Source organism: Oryzias latipes, chromosome 15 (genome assembly GCF_002234675.1).
Source record: "Oryzias latipes chromosome 15, ASM223467v1".
Classification (NCBI taxonomy): domain Eukaryota; kingdom Metazoa; phylum Chordata; class Actinopteri; order Beloniformes; family Adrianichthyidae; genus Oryzias; species Oryzias latipes.
The window spans coordinates 26,523,267-26,535,832 of record NC_019873.2 but is presented as its reverse complement, the minus strand read 5'-3'; the positions used below and the strand labels follow the sequence as shown (position 1 = coordinate 26,535,832).

The 12,566-nt window shown below is 39.9% G+C and overlaps 1 protein-coding gene across 2 annotated transcripts in view; it reads left to right on the top strand.

Moving 5' to 3' along the window:
* mcu (mitochondrial calcium uniporter) overlaps nt 1-12,566 on the top strand; it is a 61,533-nt gene that overhangs the window by 24,294 nt on the left and 24,673 nt on the right. Inside the window, exon 2 of one of the 2 annotated variants that reach the window (XM_011484664.3) lies at nt 6,584-6,694. In XM_011484664.3, coding sequence (XP_011482966.1) covers nt 6,584-6,694 — 111 coding nt within the window. Of the gene's footprint in view, nt 1-6,580; nt 6,695-12,566 lie in introns of both variants that reach the window. The other variant, XM_004077455.4, reaches the window with a different exon arrangement.

The following is a 12,566-nucleotide window of genomic DNA, read 5'->3' as shown; positions in this document are numbered from 1 at the left end:
TGGGAAAAAAGCTTTTTCTTTGTAACTTTACAACTTTTTCTCTTATTTTATGACTATTTTTGTAAAAGTCTGACATTTTTTTACACAAAAATGTATAAATTATTCTTGGAAAATTTTGACATCTTTTTCGTATAAATTTTTGTCTTTATTATTGGAAGAATTTTGAAATTTTTTCACATGAACTTACGACACTATTCTTGTTGAACTTTGACATTTTTCCTCATAATTGTACAAAAATATTTTTGGAAAAAATGGTGACTTTTTTTAATTTTGATGTCCTTTGTCTTGTAAAATGTTGACATTTTGTTTTCATAATTTTCTGACTTGTTTTCTCATTAAATTTACAACTTAAATTTTTCAAAATGTTGACATTTTTTCCTATAAATGTATGACTTCATTCTGGCAAAATCTTGACATATTTCCCACATAAATGTACGGCTTTCTCATCATAACAATTTCAACCTTTTTCCAATAGTTGTACGACTGTATATTTGTAAAATGTTGCCAATTTTTCCTCGTGATTTTATTACTTTTTTCTAATAGTTTTACAACATTATCTTATTTTATTTTATACGGTGGCCCTAACACTGTTTTAGGACAATGACGTAACAGCTGAGAGGAAAGAAAAATCCCAAAGTAAAGTCCCGGTTTTATTTTGACAGAACTGATGCAGAACCAGAGGGAGATTCCTAAATAAAGAGAATCCTGAGAGAATATAGGAACCCTTTTTTTACAGCAACACTGTTCAGAAATGTGGCTCAGCGGCCCTTCACAGAGATGAGGTCAAAGGAAACGACTTCTTTAAGATACAGATGTTTTCTTCTGAGACAAATGATGAAAACCGCCAACAGTTTGGCTCAGTTTCTGAGAAAAGAAAATTGTGTTAAAAAAGTAATCTAAGGATTTTTGAGTTTTATTAGATCGAGGGAGTTCTTGAAGAAGGCTCCTCCTCCACGCCACGGCTCTGTGAGCTCCTCACTACCTGTAATGAGCCGGCGCTCCATCTGCTCCCTACGGTAGTTGGACCAAAGTGTGAGCAGTAATTAAGAAACATATTGTCTCATTAGAACATCAGTCCCTCTGCTTGTTTTCTGTTTCAGTAAGGAACCATATTTCTGTTTTTTTGTCGGCGATGCAAACATTTGCATTGCAGGGTTTGTCCGCTGCCCTGCAGCAGAGCAGACGTCCAGAGACCGTCGCTGGCACGTCCTTGAGCGGGCTGCCAGTGTCCCGTCATGAAGCGGCGTGTTTGGGTCTGTCACATCAGCCTGATAGGGTTATTTTCTGTCTATCCTTGAGCGTATGCATGTCAGTCTATCATCAGTGGAGGATCAGGACACCCCCAAAGATCAGTCACTTCTTTTTCTTACACGTATAAAATAATGTAATTGGCTTTCAGTCAGTCAGTCAGTCAGAGGACTCTCCTCCCCCTCGTGTGCAGGCAGTGGGTGGCTCTGAGTGTGCTTAATGTGTTGGAAATCTCATTTATCTCCTCTCCGATCTCGGTTTCTTCCTCTTTGCTTTCGGTGACCGGCCATTGCCGGCTCTCCCCGGGGCTTCCTCTCCGTCTCCAACTAGCACTTGGGTTACCAGGAGGTTGAATGCAGGAGATCCAGGGAGTCTGAGGGATGTAAACTCTGCAATAATTGATCGCTTTTGTGCGTTCGCTTGAAATGGTTCATCTACCGAAGCAGATATTAAACAACACCCTTTGTTCTTTTTATATATTGGACATGCAGTTTTAATGTGACATGAAGCCATAGGGGCAGGTCTAAAACTGAGTCGTGATCTACGCCAGCCGATCCCTTTTCAAGACTCTGTCCGTTCACCATCTGCTGTCGGGGTCAGATTCCTGACCCGAAAGCACGACTTTATATTTATTTATCAAAAACTCCAATAATAAACGGTAAATTCAAATCAAATCTGAAAGACTCACACATGTAATGCCAAAGGAAAACCCTTCAGCTGGAAATGTTAAATTTTTTATTCACCCAGGTAAAACAACTGATTCTCATGGACCTATAAAACATGCTGTTTTGGAATAAAAATGATGAAGGTAAAGTGGATTATTTAAACCTGAGTGTGAAATGTGAAGGTCAACAAAAGGGTGCTTTGAAAGTGGCAGTTACTATTACCCTGGCAGAGGAATGAACAGGGTTAATTAAACAGCAGCTAGGTGAGCGTGAATGATTCTTTGTCTCAGAAATCCGCTGGCGAGCAGCTCAGCTTCTGTGGACATGACAGCTGGGATGGGCTTCACACCACAGCGACCCTGAAAATATGGAGAAACTGTGAAAGGCAGGTGGATGGAGTACTTAAAAAAAAAAAAACAGAGGTAAGGGCTTGGTTTTTTACCGTGATGTAACCAAAAAAGACACACTCCAATCATTTTTTAAATCTATTTTCAAACCAGTGGTCTTTAAATTGTGATTATGCTGTTTTAGCCAATAAGACATAGTTTCTGCAGAGCGGCAAGAGTTCATTAGAAATTCACCAATCCCGACCCGACAGCATTTTTTCATCTGTTCCTGATTCACAACAACTTGAATAAAGAAATACTCAGAAATGCAGTGTTGGCCTTATATGTGTCCTCCATCGTGAGAAAAATGCCACAAGAACGTGTTAAAAATACAGTTTTCATCAGAGCGGATCTTTGACATTTTTTATAACAATCAAAGCAATGGGAATTTCTGTTTTAGCAGCACTAAAAACAAATCTTTCCTGTCACTTCTTTGCCATCTTTTTCTGGTTTTCTGGAGGACTAAAGGAGGATTTTAACCAGTTGGGGTGCATTGGATGGGCCTTTTGCACAAACCCCATGGGTGGACTCTCTTTGTTTGGGAGTATCTAGAGAGAACAGCTGTTGTCGGTGGCGATCTAATCAGCAGCAATAGACCGAGCCGCCCACTGCTTTGTGCACTCTGTGCTGCAAGCCTGATGGTGTTGAGAAGTCGCCACCACCGTTTACCAAAGACACCGCCTGTGGAGAAATATACTCATCCACAGGACGCCATATTGCAAAAAGAGGTAGCCTAACAATAGGACAAGAATGCTAACCTTAAGAAGAAAATCACTAGAAACATGCAGCGAGTAGCTTTTACTTAACAAGATAATGAGATCCACACAAACATTCAAAAAGGGGAAAAAAATCATTAAAAGCCAAATTTTAGGGAGAATTACTTTAAATCGAATGTCAAACAGTTCAATAATAAGGATTTTTCTGCTAGTTCTAAGCCAGTGTTTTTCAACCAGTGTTGACCATCTCCCACGGCACACTAGTGTGCCGTGGGAGATGGTCAGGTGTGCCGTGGGAAATTGCCCTCATTAACTGATCCAAAAACATTTTCCATCTCCAGGAGATCAGCTCTGTGGTCATCCAAACAGGCCCTGATAAAACATTGAGTACTGCGGAATATGAAAGATCGTAAAATACTTTTTTCTTTCTGTTCATTTGATTCTATTAAATACATTTTGATAAGAATGACGGTACCGCGATTTAACTGCAACTAAAGCTGTTTGCGGAAAAGTCCCGCCCCTTTAACTGTCTCCGCCAATCATTCTTGGAGAGTTAATCACATGTCATCAGTCTGACCAATCAGAAGTGCTTAAAGTTTTCACTTCCTTGTTCTGATTCTGCTCATAAAATTGCTTAGTTCCAACAAAAATACCAGCTAAAGCTCGTCTTTAGCAGTGTAGCTTTCCGCGGGATCCGGTTAAAGACCGTGGAACAAGTGAACAAAACAATGAAGCTCAGAGAAGAGAGTCTGTCTGCGTTCGGTGGCTGTTTGCACTACATCTCCCATGATGCATTGGATTAAAGTGACAGCGTCTCAGCGCACAATGAGTCTTCGTTGTTAAACATCTTGAAAGCACAACGAACTCACATCAAACAGTTTTAAAATCTTCTAACTGAACTTTTATTACATTTATTACATCTCTTAGAAAAAACAGCTGCAGCTTCCAGCTTTTTCTGCCACAATTATCACAAAAATGCACGTGAGATTGTGGAAGAGCTGTAGATCAAAACAGACTATGAGTTTCTCCATTTTTTTAGTTTTTTAAATTTTTGGATGCTGGTGTGCCGCGCGGGATTTTTGTCAAGGTTAAAGTGTGCTGTGGCTCAAAAAAGGTTGAAAAACACTGATCTAAGCAACTGGTTTTTATTTATTTATTTATTTTATGAACCTTATTGTAGTTTATTTGGATTACAGTGACATCAAACTAGTGTAATAAGTGGAAATGACTCATTTTGGAACAAAATGCAAACAAAATGAGAATCTTAGCCCCACATCTTAGTCATCCCTCTTACAAAATCCTAATCAAATCTAAAACGAGCACTTCTTCTTAGAACATAAATCTAAATTTTTGTTTCCAAAATAACGACAATAAATGCCAGTTTAACTTTTATTGAACTTCATTAAAATTGAACCAAAAATTGAACTGAAATTGGAGTTTTTTTGAGTCTTAAATAAAAATGTCAAGAGTTTGTAGGAAAAGGATTTGGAATCATTTTAATAATAAAATTCCTTTATTTTCTAGATCTTCGCTCCTAATGAGACCAAAGGTTTTGTGCTGATTTTGAGAAAAGGTGTGGAGCAAAGAGAAGATAAAATAATTTTAAACGAAATAAAGAAGGATTAAATCTTTCGCAATGCAGGGATTAAATGTCTTTTAACTGCTTTTTTTCTGTAAATAAAAAAAAAAATCACTTTTACCGGGCATAGAAAAGTATGAAAGTAGATTTTTTTTCTCAATCAAGCCCAAACCAATTGTTTTTGAACAGAACCAACAAGCTGCAGACAATAAGACGTTTTCAGAGCGGGAAACTCGACAGATCAGGAGAGACTCTCCTGTCGGTTTGTGGAAAGGCAGCAGACCCTCGAGACCCTTCCTGTGAGTTGGTGCTGCACGCCTGGCCTGTCACAGATAAGGACGAGCCAATAATCCCGCCACGGCACGCTGTCTCAGTACCACGGTCCATTGCCTATCTTAATGTGGAGGACGTGTCTCTGAACCTCCTGTGATATCATACTCGGCTGAGGTGTCGCCACTTCATCTCCGTACCAGGTGGTCAGCTGCTGAAATTGCCCCTCTTGGCAACTTAATGGACTGATTTGAGTCAAATGCAGTTATGAACAATGGCGAGTCGGCTTCATTGTCCATCCTCCGCTTTGACTCCGACGATTAGTTCTGCTTGTTTTGCAGCCGTAATACTAAAAGCGGTGCCATCACCGCCGCCGCCCAACGCCTGCAGGTGCTTTACGGCAACCTAACTTTAATGGAAAACCACGCATCTGAAATTTAACACACACTTAATTTATCTATTTTCTTTATGTCATATTATATAAATCTGCACAGTATTTTAGCTCAGATTGACACTTAAACAACAGAATGGTTAAAAAATAAAAGCCGGTTTCTGCTCTGAGCACCGGTTTAATGTTTCACTGCATTAGTTTTAGAGCTGCTTGGAAAGTCATTTCATGGTGATGGACTCTTTTTAAATTGTAGCTGTTTTGGTCTCGAACTACAGCCTCTGTGTTTGAAGTAATATGAGGAATAGATCAGGGAAAACTGCTTTTTTTTATGTGGATTCTGGACAGTAGTTCATTTGAGATGCAGAAATGGATGCAGTGCATCTCACCAGGTATTAGAGACCAAAACTCAAACTTTGTTTTTGCAGTAATGCTCAGACAAAACTTAAAAACGGTTCTTCTAATTCCAAAAATACTCTAGAAATAGGTAAAATATCTCACTGATTACAAGACACGGCAGCAGTTCTTTGGTCTTTTAATCAACACTGAAATCTGACATCAAACTGTTAAATAATTGATTTATTTGATGAATCCATTTAAGACATTTTATCACACTAAAGAAGCCTCCATGTAAATGTTGGTTACTCTAATTTTGCATTTGGTTCTTTTGCATCACGTTTTTTGAAATTTTAATTCTCTAAGGTTTGAACAAAAAAATACTTAGCTTACTTTTATTCAAATACATCCTCCATCATCAGAAAAATGCCACCAGAAAAAGTTAAAAGCATCAATTTTATTGGAGTGGGGTCTTTAAGTTCTTCAAAATGTTTAAGAAAATTGACCATCTTTAAACAGTTTTGCAATTTTATTTATTTATGGAGGAACTAGAGTACATTATTTCTACGCTAGATAAGTGAACAAAAGTGCGTTTTGACTTTAATTGTATTAAATCAGTGTAATTTTGAATCATTCACTCTTTACTTCTTTAGTTTTTTGTCTAGTAAAATGTACTGATGGTAAATAATTTCAAAAGATGTAGCAATATAGCAGAAGAAGTGATCTTCACAAGATTTCACACACGTGTCAGCAGGTTAAGTCCACTTTGTTGTTGACCTTTCACCTTTGGAAGAGTCTGTTATCCCCCAATATTAAAACGTGAATTGTTAGCCCAAGCCGAGAAAAACAACGTCACACGATACAAACATATTAGGAATGTCGGTACAGTTAACAAAAAACCTCTGTTGCCAAGGAAATCTAAAAGGTTTACTTTTGCAGATTCTTCTAAAAAAAATGAAACAGACCTGATACATTTTGTGTTTTTTCTTCAGCAGGAGTTCCTGCCCGCTCCCTTCAGCCGTCAGAGCGTCAGGAGAGCCCATGGCCTACGGTCGGCTGGCCACTCCACACTCTTCAACCAGCCCATCACTGCCCTGTCTCCACAGGTCAGTGGTTCTGCGTGCGCGTCCTGAGAAACCCTCAAAATGAAACCCACCGGAATGTCCTTTCATTGATTCCTGTGCCGCTTTACGACATCGCGAGGAAATCCATATTTCAGTTCTGCGTCTGTGAGCAGCACCTGACAGCGGCGAGCTCTGGCTGTCTGACTTGTTTGACCTGTTCATTGCTTCATGTCTGAAATCATTTCTGAATGGTCAGTGGAGAAAATCCCTGTATTTCCATGAGGTTTTAGAGATTGTGTTACGGATGGTTGTGGACCAGCAGAACGTTGGATCCTTCAGAAAGCTCCCGTTCCAGAACCCATCATGGTTCCATCGTTCTCTTTGAGGTGCTGAGAGAATAAAATCCATCAACGATTTGAATGGAATTGAGATGTAGGCGTATCATGTTTCTGATGTTTCTGTGTGTGTGGTGGGGGTGGGGGGTGGGGGTCATTCAACTGGTGATTTCCAGTTAGCCCTGTTATTTTGGGGGGAGCCTTTAAAGGTTGTTGCTGCACTGAACCACTTTGATGAAGAAATCCTTGATTAAATGTGTTTAGAAGAGCAAACCCTCCCCAGGCACATGAGCTGATTGTTTTCTATCACAAGTTTCTGATGCGTTAAAGACTCTTTCTGATGAAAATAGTGTTTTTCTTATGTTGGAGGACATAAATAAAGAAAGTTGCGTTCCTGAGTTTTCCTTTATTCAAATCGTTGTGAATCAGGAGCAGCGGAAAAAATGCGGTTTGAATTTGTGACGTAGAAATTGCGCTGGGCGGATCCACTCTTGGTGTTCCTCGTCTGAGCTGGAAAGCTTCGATACCGCTCGCCTTTTGTGTTTGGTTGGGGGTGTGTGGGGCTGTAAGCTAGCGGTAGAAAGCCTGTCAGTAACCCCACCCACTGCAACAGTTTCCCATCTCGCTCTTGTCTTTTCTTTATGATCTGCACTTTCAGGTTAAAGCATCGTCTTTAATTTGAAGCACGTTTCTGACTTGTCTCGTCTGAAAATAAATTATATTGTTTTGGTTTGTTGGTGAATGCTTTTCTGCTCCGGGTTGAAGCTTTCTGATCATTTCTTATTTTTGCTGTCACGTGTTTTCTATTCAGCCAGATTTGTTTTCCTTATAAAACTATTTTGACCCAAAAAAGTGGTTGTTTGGGAGCTTTTGCTCAATTTATCTGCAGTATATATTCAGCATCTTTTAGATTTACGTCTTAAATCATTTTTTGTTTATCATGATGCTTTGTGCTTAAATTAACACCCATGTGAAACTCTGCTGTTCCTGGCAAGGCTTTAGCTGAACATTAGTGCTATTCTCTTGAAAAGTTTTCTTTTTTTTTGAAGGCCTCAGAGCCGTGTTGCCCCAACAAACCCTGCTTACAGCTATTCCTCTATGACTCCGTCAGAGCGTCCTCTTTGCATTTAGTATTCCTGTGAGCGGCTGTAATCCAATAAAACTTGGACGTTGAGTTAAAAAAAATCGGCTCAAGGTTACGGGGGCATTTTTGTCTCTCCGGGAAATGGTCCACCCACAAACCTGCGCCAGCTGGTATAACGAGAACAGGGTATCTGTTCTCTTGAGTGCTGGCCATCCTGGCTTTGGACACGCCGCATTAGACCATACCCAGCTGGGTAACAGCTTTTCAAGAGTGTTTACCTTTCCTGCGGTCAGAGAGGAAAGCTTAAAGAAAGTGTCTGCTGAAGGTTCAAGGCCTGCTTCTTGACAGTTAAACAACCGATGGGGAAACTGGTCCTAGGGAGTCTCCCCCGCCTTTCTCCAGAGTGAAGTCTTTGTTCAGAGGGAGGAAGAGGGAGGAGACACGGGAGGCTCAGCAGGGAATGTCTCTGATTCGCCTCTGCTGTAAACCTGACGATAGTCCTGCCCTGAAAGCATTGAAAGAAAGAAATACAGCAGCATAAAAACAAATTAAAACCTCATTGAAGGTTATGAGTGTTCTCCTCCCGTATTCTCTTTCCCTCCCACATCTACACGGTCTGCCAGACACTCCTCTGGCTCAGGCAGCACTTCCTCTTTCGCGCTCCCTCCTCCTCGGCATCTTTCGGTGAAGCTGCAGGCTCCCCGGAGGCCCGATAGGTCACGGCCGTGTATGCTGTCACGCTCGCGGAGACGCTCTCAGCGGCACCATCTGCCAATGAACCTCTCGACCCGTCTGCTGGAGTTGTCAAATATTTAACCGACTCGAGGAGGAATCAAGTTCTGGGTTCGAGTCGATGCGGCTTATGCCTCCCCATATGTACAGGTCTGAAGTGAGAACGCCTGCGGTCTGAGCGGAGAATTACAGTTATAGATGATAAATCTTTACCATAATAGCCCCAAATCAGTAAAATACCTCTCATTTTACCACCACCCCCTTCTTATCAATGGATGGGGGTGGGGTTCTCACCTTTGGTCCACGTTCTGGAGGTGGGTGTGGCTCAGACGGCTGAGCGCCGTCTTGCATCTCTGTTGTGAATAGTTTGCACCTTGTTGCAAACAATGGCAGGCTTAATATAAGGAGTGTCAGGACAATGTTGCACCACAACATTTGAATAACTGACTGACTGAGTTTTTTTTCCGGGTGGGGGGGCTAACAGGCGTCCTCTGACTTTCAACCAGAAAAAATAAGAAGTCTGTTGTTCCTCTCAGTGCATTTCAAGCCCTTTCTCTCCTTTTATGGCCAAAAGCTTGGGAGATGTAAACTATCGGAGGCGACCGGCCTCAACTTCTCGTCCAGGACAGCAAGACCCTTTTGATGATCTGCAAATGTTCACGGCCGGAAACGTTTGGATCAGTTCAATTGTTTTAGAAGAAAACCACGAAAGCTGCTGCTGACTTTTACGTCACACGTGCGGTGCTGCTTTCAGCACAGGAAGTGCCTCTCTTCTAGTTCTGTCACCTCATTGAGAAAGTTTCTCAACGTTTTTTTTCTGTTGGAAACCACTGAGCCTTCTGGGTCACAGTCTGGTTATTTGGGGGGTGTTTTTCTTTCCCCGATTGTGAGAAAGAGCTTCTATTTCAGCAGCAGAGCAGGTTTTTTTTTTTTTTTGCATGCATTTATTATAATTGCTCCTGTTGGGGTAAGTGTGGCCGGTGGCGTGTTATGAGCCTAACACTGTTATCACGATGGGATATGAAATGTTGTGTTTTCATGCAGTTTAACTGTCTATTTGAAGCAGAAGATTATCAAAATCCCATTTACCTTTATTTAAACCTTTTGGCTTTTTTCCCCCCAGAAAGTTATTATGTTGTAGACCAAAACTTTCTGCTCAGCTAAATATGTCTTAAATTGATTCCATAAGATAGTTCCTGTTCAGAGGTGGAGATTTCATCCTGGATATAGATAGATAGATAGATAGATAGATAGATAGATAGATAGATAGATAGATAGATAGATAGATAGATAGATAGATAGATAGATAGATAGATAGATAGATAGATAGATAGATAGATAGTATAGGAAAGGATAGGACTTTATTGATCCCCGGGGGGAAATTGGGTTGTCACAGCAGCCAAAAACAAGAAAAAATAGCAGTTGGAAAGTACGAAAAACAAAGTAGCAATGAGTAAGAATAAAAATAATACAAGGTGGAAGTAAAAGTACAGTATAAATAACGGATTAAATAAGGCAATAAATAGCAGTCGATAGATAGATAGATAGATCTTTATTGTCATTGTCATACAATGAAATTAAAAGTGCCTTCTGGTCAGTGCAGCATTCATCTTTTTAAAATAATGTAAAAAATGTACTGCTAAAATAATAAATAATACATAAAACTACATAAAAAGTGCTTCAATATGTGTTGAAACAGCAACAGCTTCAGGTTAACAGGTTAATACTACATGACAGTTTTGCTGCTGTCTGGCAAAAATAAACTGCATCCACTGCTGCCTTGTATAAAATATCAATGTGGAGTAAACCAAATGACTTTCATGTCCATCACACTTCTTCAGCCTCTTCATAAGACATTGCGTTGTTCCTCTTAGCAGGACAGCAGAGACATTTATGAATTTTCCCTCAGGGATGTTTGGAATTGCAGCAAGTTGATCTTCAGAAAGTGCACATTTATAGTTGCTCATTCAGAATCTGTTCCACCACTGTGATGTGCGTTTTGACTCCACCGATGTATTGTTAATCTTGTGAGGAGTGCTAATACAGATAGTAGGCAGAGGGACGTCTCTGAAGGCACCAAATGCATGGCTCGCCACCAGTTCCCAATGTATAACAACAAAGCTACATACGTTGTAGGGCTCCACCATACGAGGAAAATTCGCATTTTGCGGTATTAGCGGTCAAATAGTAAATCAACCAAGTACATAATTTCCATTTCACTGCAGCAGTTTGATTTAAATAAGAGTCACCATAAATTAAATTATACTCCAAATAACCCTTGTCTACATAGGAGGCAAACATCTAACATAAAATGGGTCCATCCGATTGGTCAGATGCATAAAGGGATTTATTTGATTCGTTAAATACTTCAAGCTGCCATAAAATTGTTTTAGCACATTTAAAGTTTCCATTCATTGCACTTTTCGCCGTCTTTTGCGACGTGCGTATTGATGTTATGATAACGGTAAATTAGCAATTTGTTGTGCCGGGCTAATATGTTGCATTAAAAAAACCTTCAAGAATTGAGATAGGCCCTCTTTAAATTCTGAATTCATTTCTGGACGAATAAGCAGAAAAGATCTGGAGGTTTTTCATGAAGAGCATGGCGTGTCGGTAGATCGGTTTATCACGATCTTGACTAAAGACAGGAAAGTCGCACACACACACACACACACACACACACCCACACACACACACACACACACACGTGTTTGTCGCACCTTTCTGGACAAAGTCTGTTAGTTTTTATGCAAAGTTTTGGTTTTAACTAGCTCTTCTCCTAATTAGCTTTTACCCGTCTGCTCTTTTCAAACGTCCTGCTCATCTTAGGCGTGTGCAATGATTAAAGCTTTCTGAGGATTTTAGGTGTTTGGCAGCAGATGGATAAGAAGCAGCTTTGATATTTCAAAGCTGCTGTTGTGTTGTTGAGGTCGCAAACTCCTTTTTTTTTACCTGAACGATTCTTATGTGGCACATCTTTTTTTTGCATTTGTGTTTTCGGAAGAGACGCAGTAATATTACACATCTTCCTAACGTTAAACCGTGAATGACAGTAGACACTAGATTCTCCTCAGAGAATTTCCTGTGACTCTTCTGTGAATCACTTTAGAAAAGGTGGTGTTTTTCTCACTGTTCCTGATGTGAAATAACTGATCAATAAAACATTTTCCATTCATGCATCTTCCACCTAATCCTTTTTAGGGTCACCAGGCTGCTGGAGCCTATACAAGCTAGGCAGGGTTCTAACCCGGACAGGTCGCCTGTGTGTTGCAGGGCCAATAAAACCTCTTTTGGGTTTTTATTTTTAGTAGAGTTTAAGCAATATTAGAATGTTTGGCTCAGAATGTTTTTTCACATCAGATGACTGACCCTTAGAGTTCAGGGCCTTTTGGGTTTACTAATCAAAAAAATAATTGAAGTCTAAAAATGATCAACGTAATCTTGCTATATTGAACTATAAGTGCTCATAACGTGCGGGCCTCTGTTATCACCTTAACCAGAGCCTTTTTTGCCCTTTTTAATAATCTTTAAACCGTTTCTTTGCGGCACTGCTTGAAATCTATCTTTTTAATAAACCCCATCTTCTTCTCTTTTTTTTAACAGATATTTTATCAATATTTAACACATTAACTCTATAATGAACCAGACACTGTCCAAAGAAACTCAAGTAGTACATTTTGTAGTTGTTTACAGAAAATATCCCAAAAATTTGGATCAGACTGTTTTGTTTTGAGATCAAATGTACATAGATAAAATAGAACTG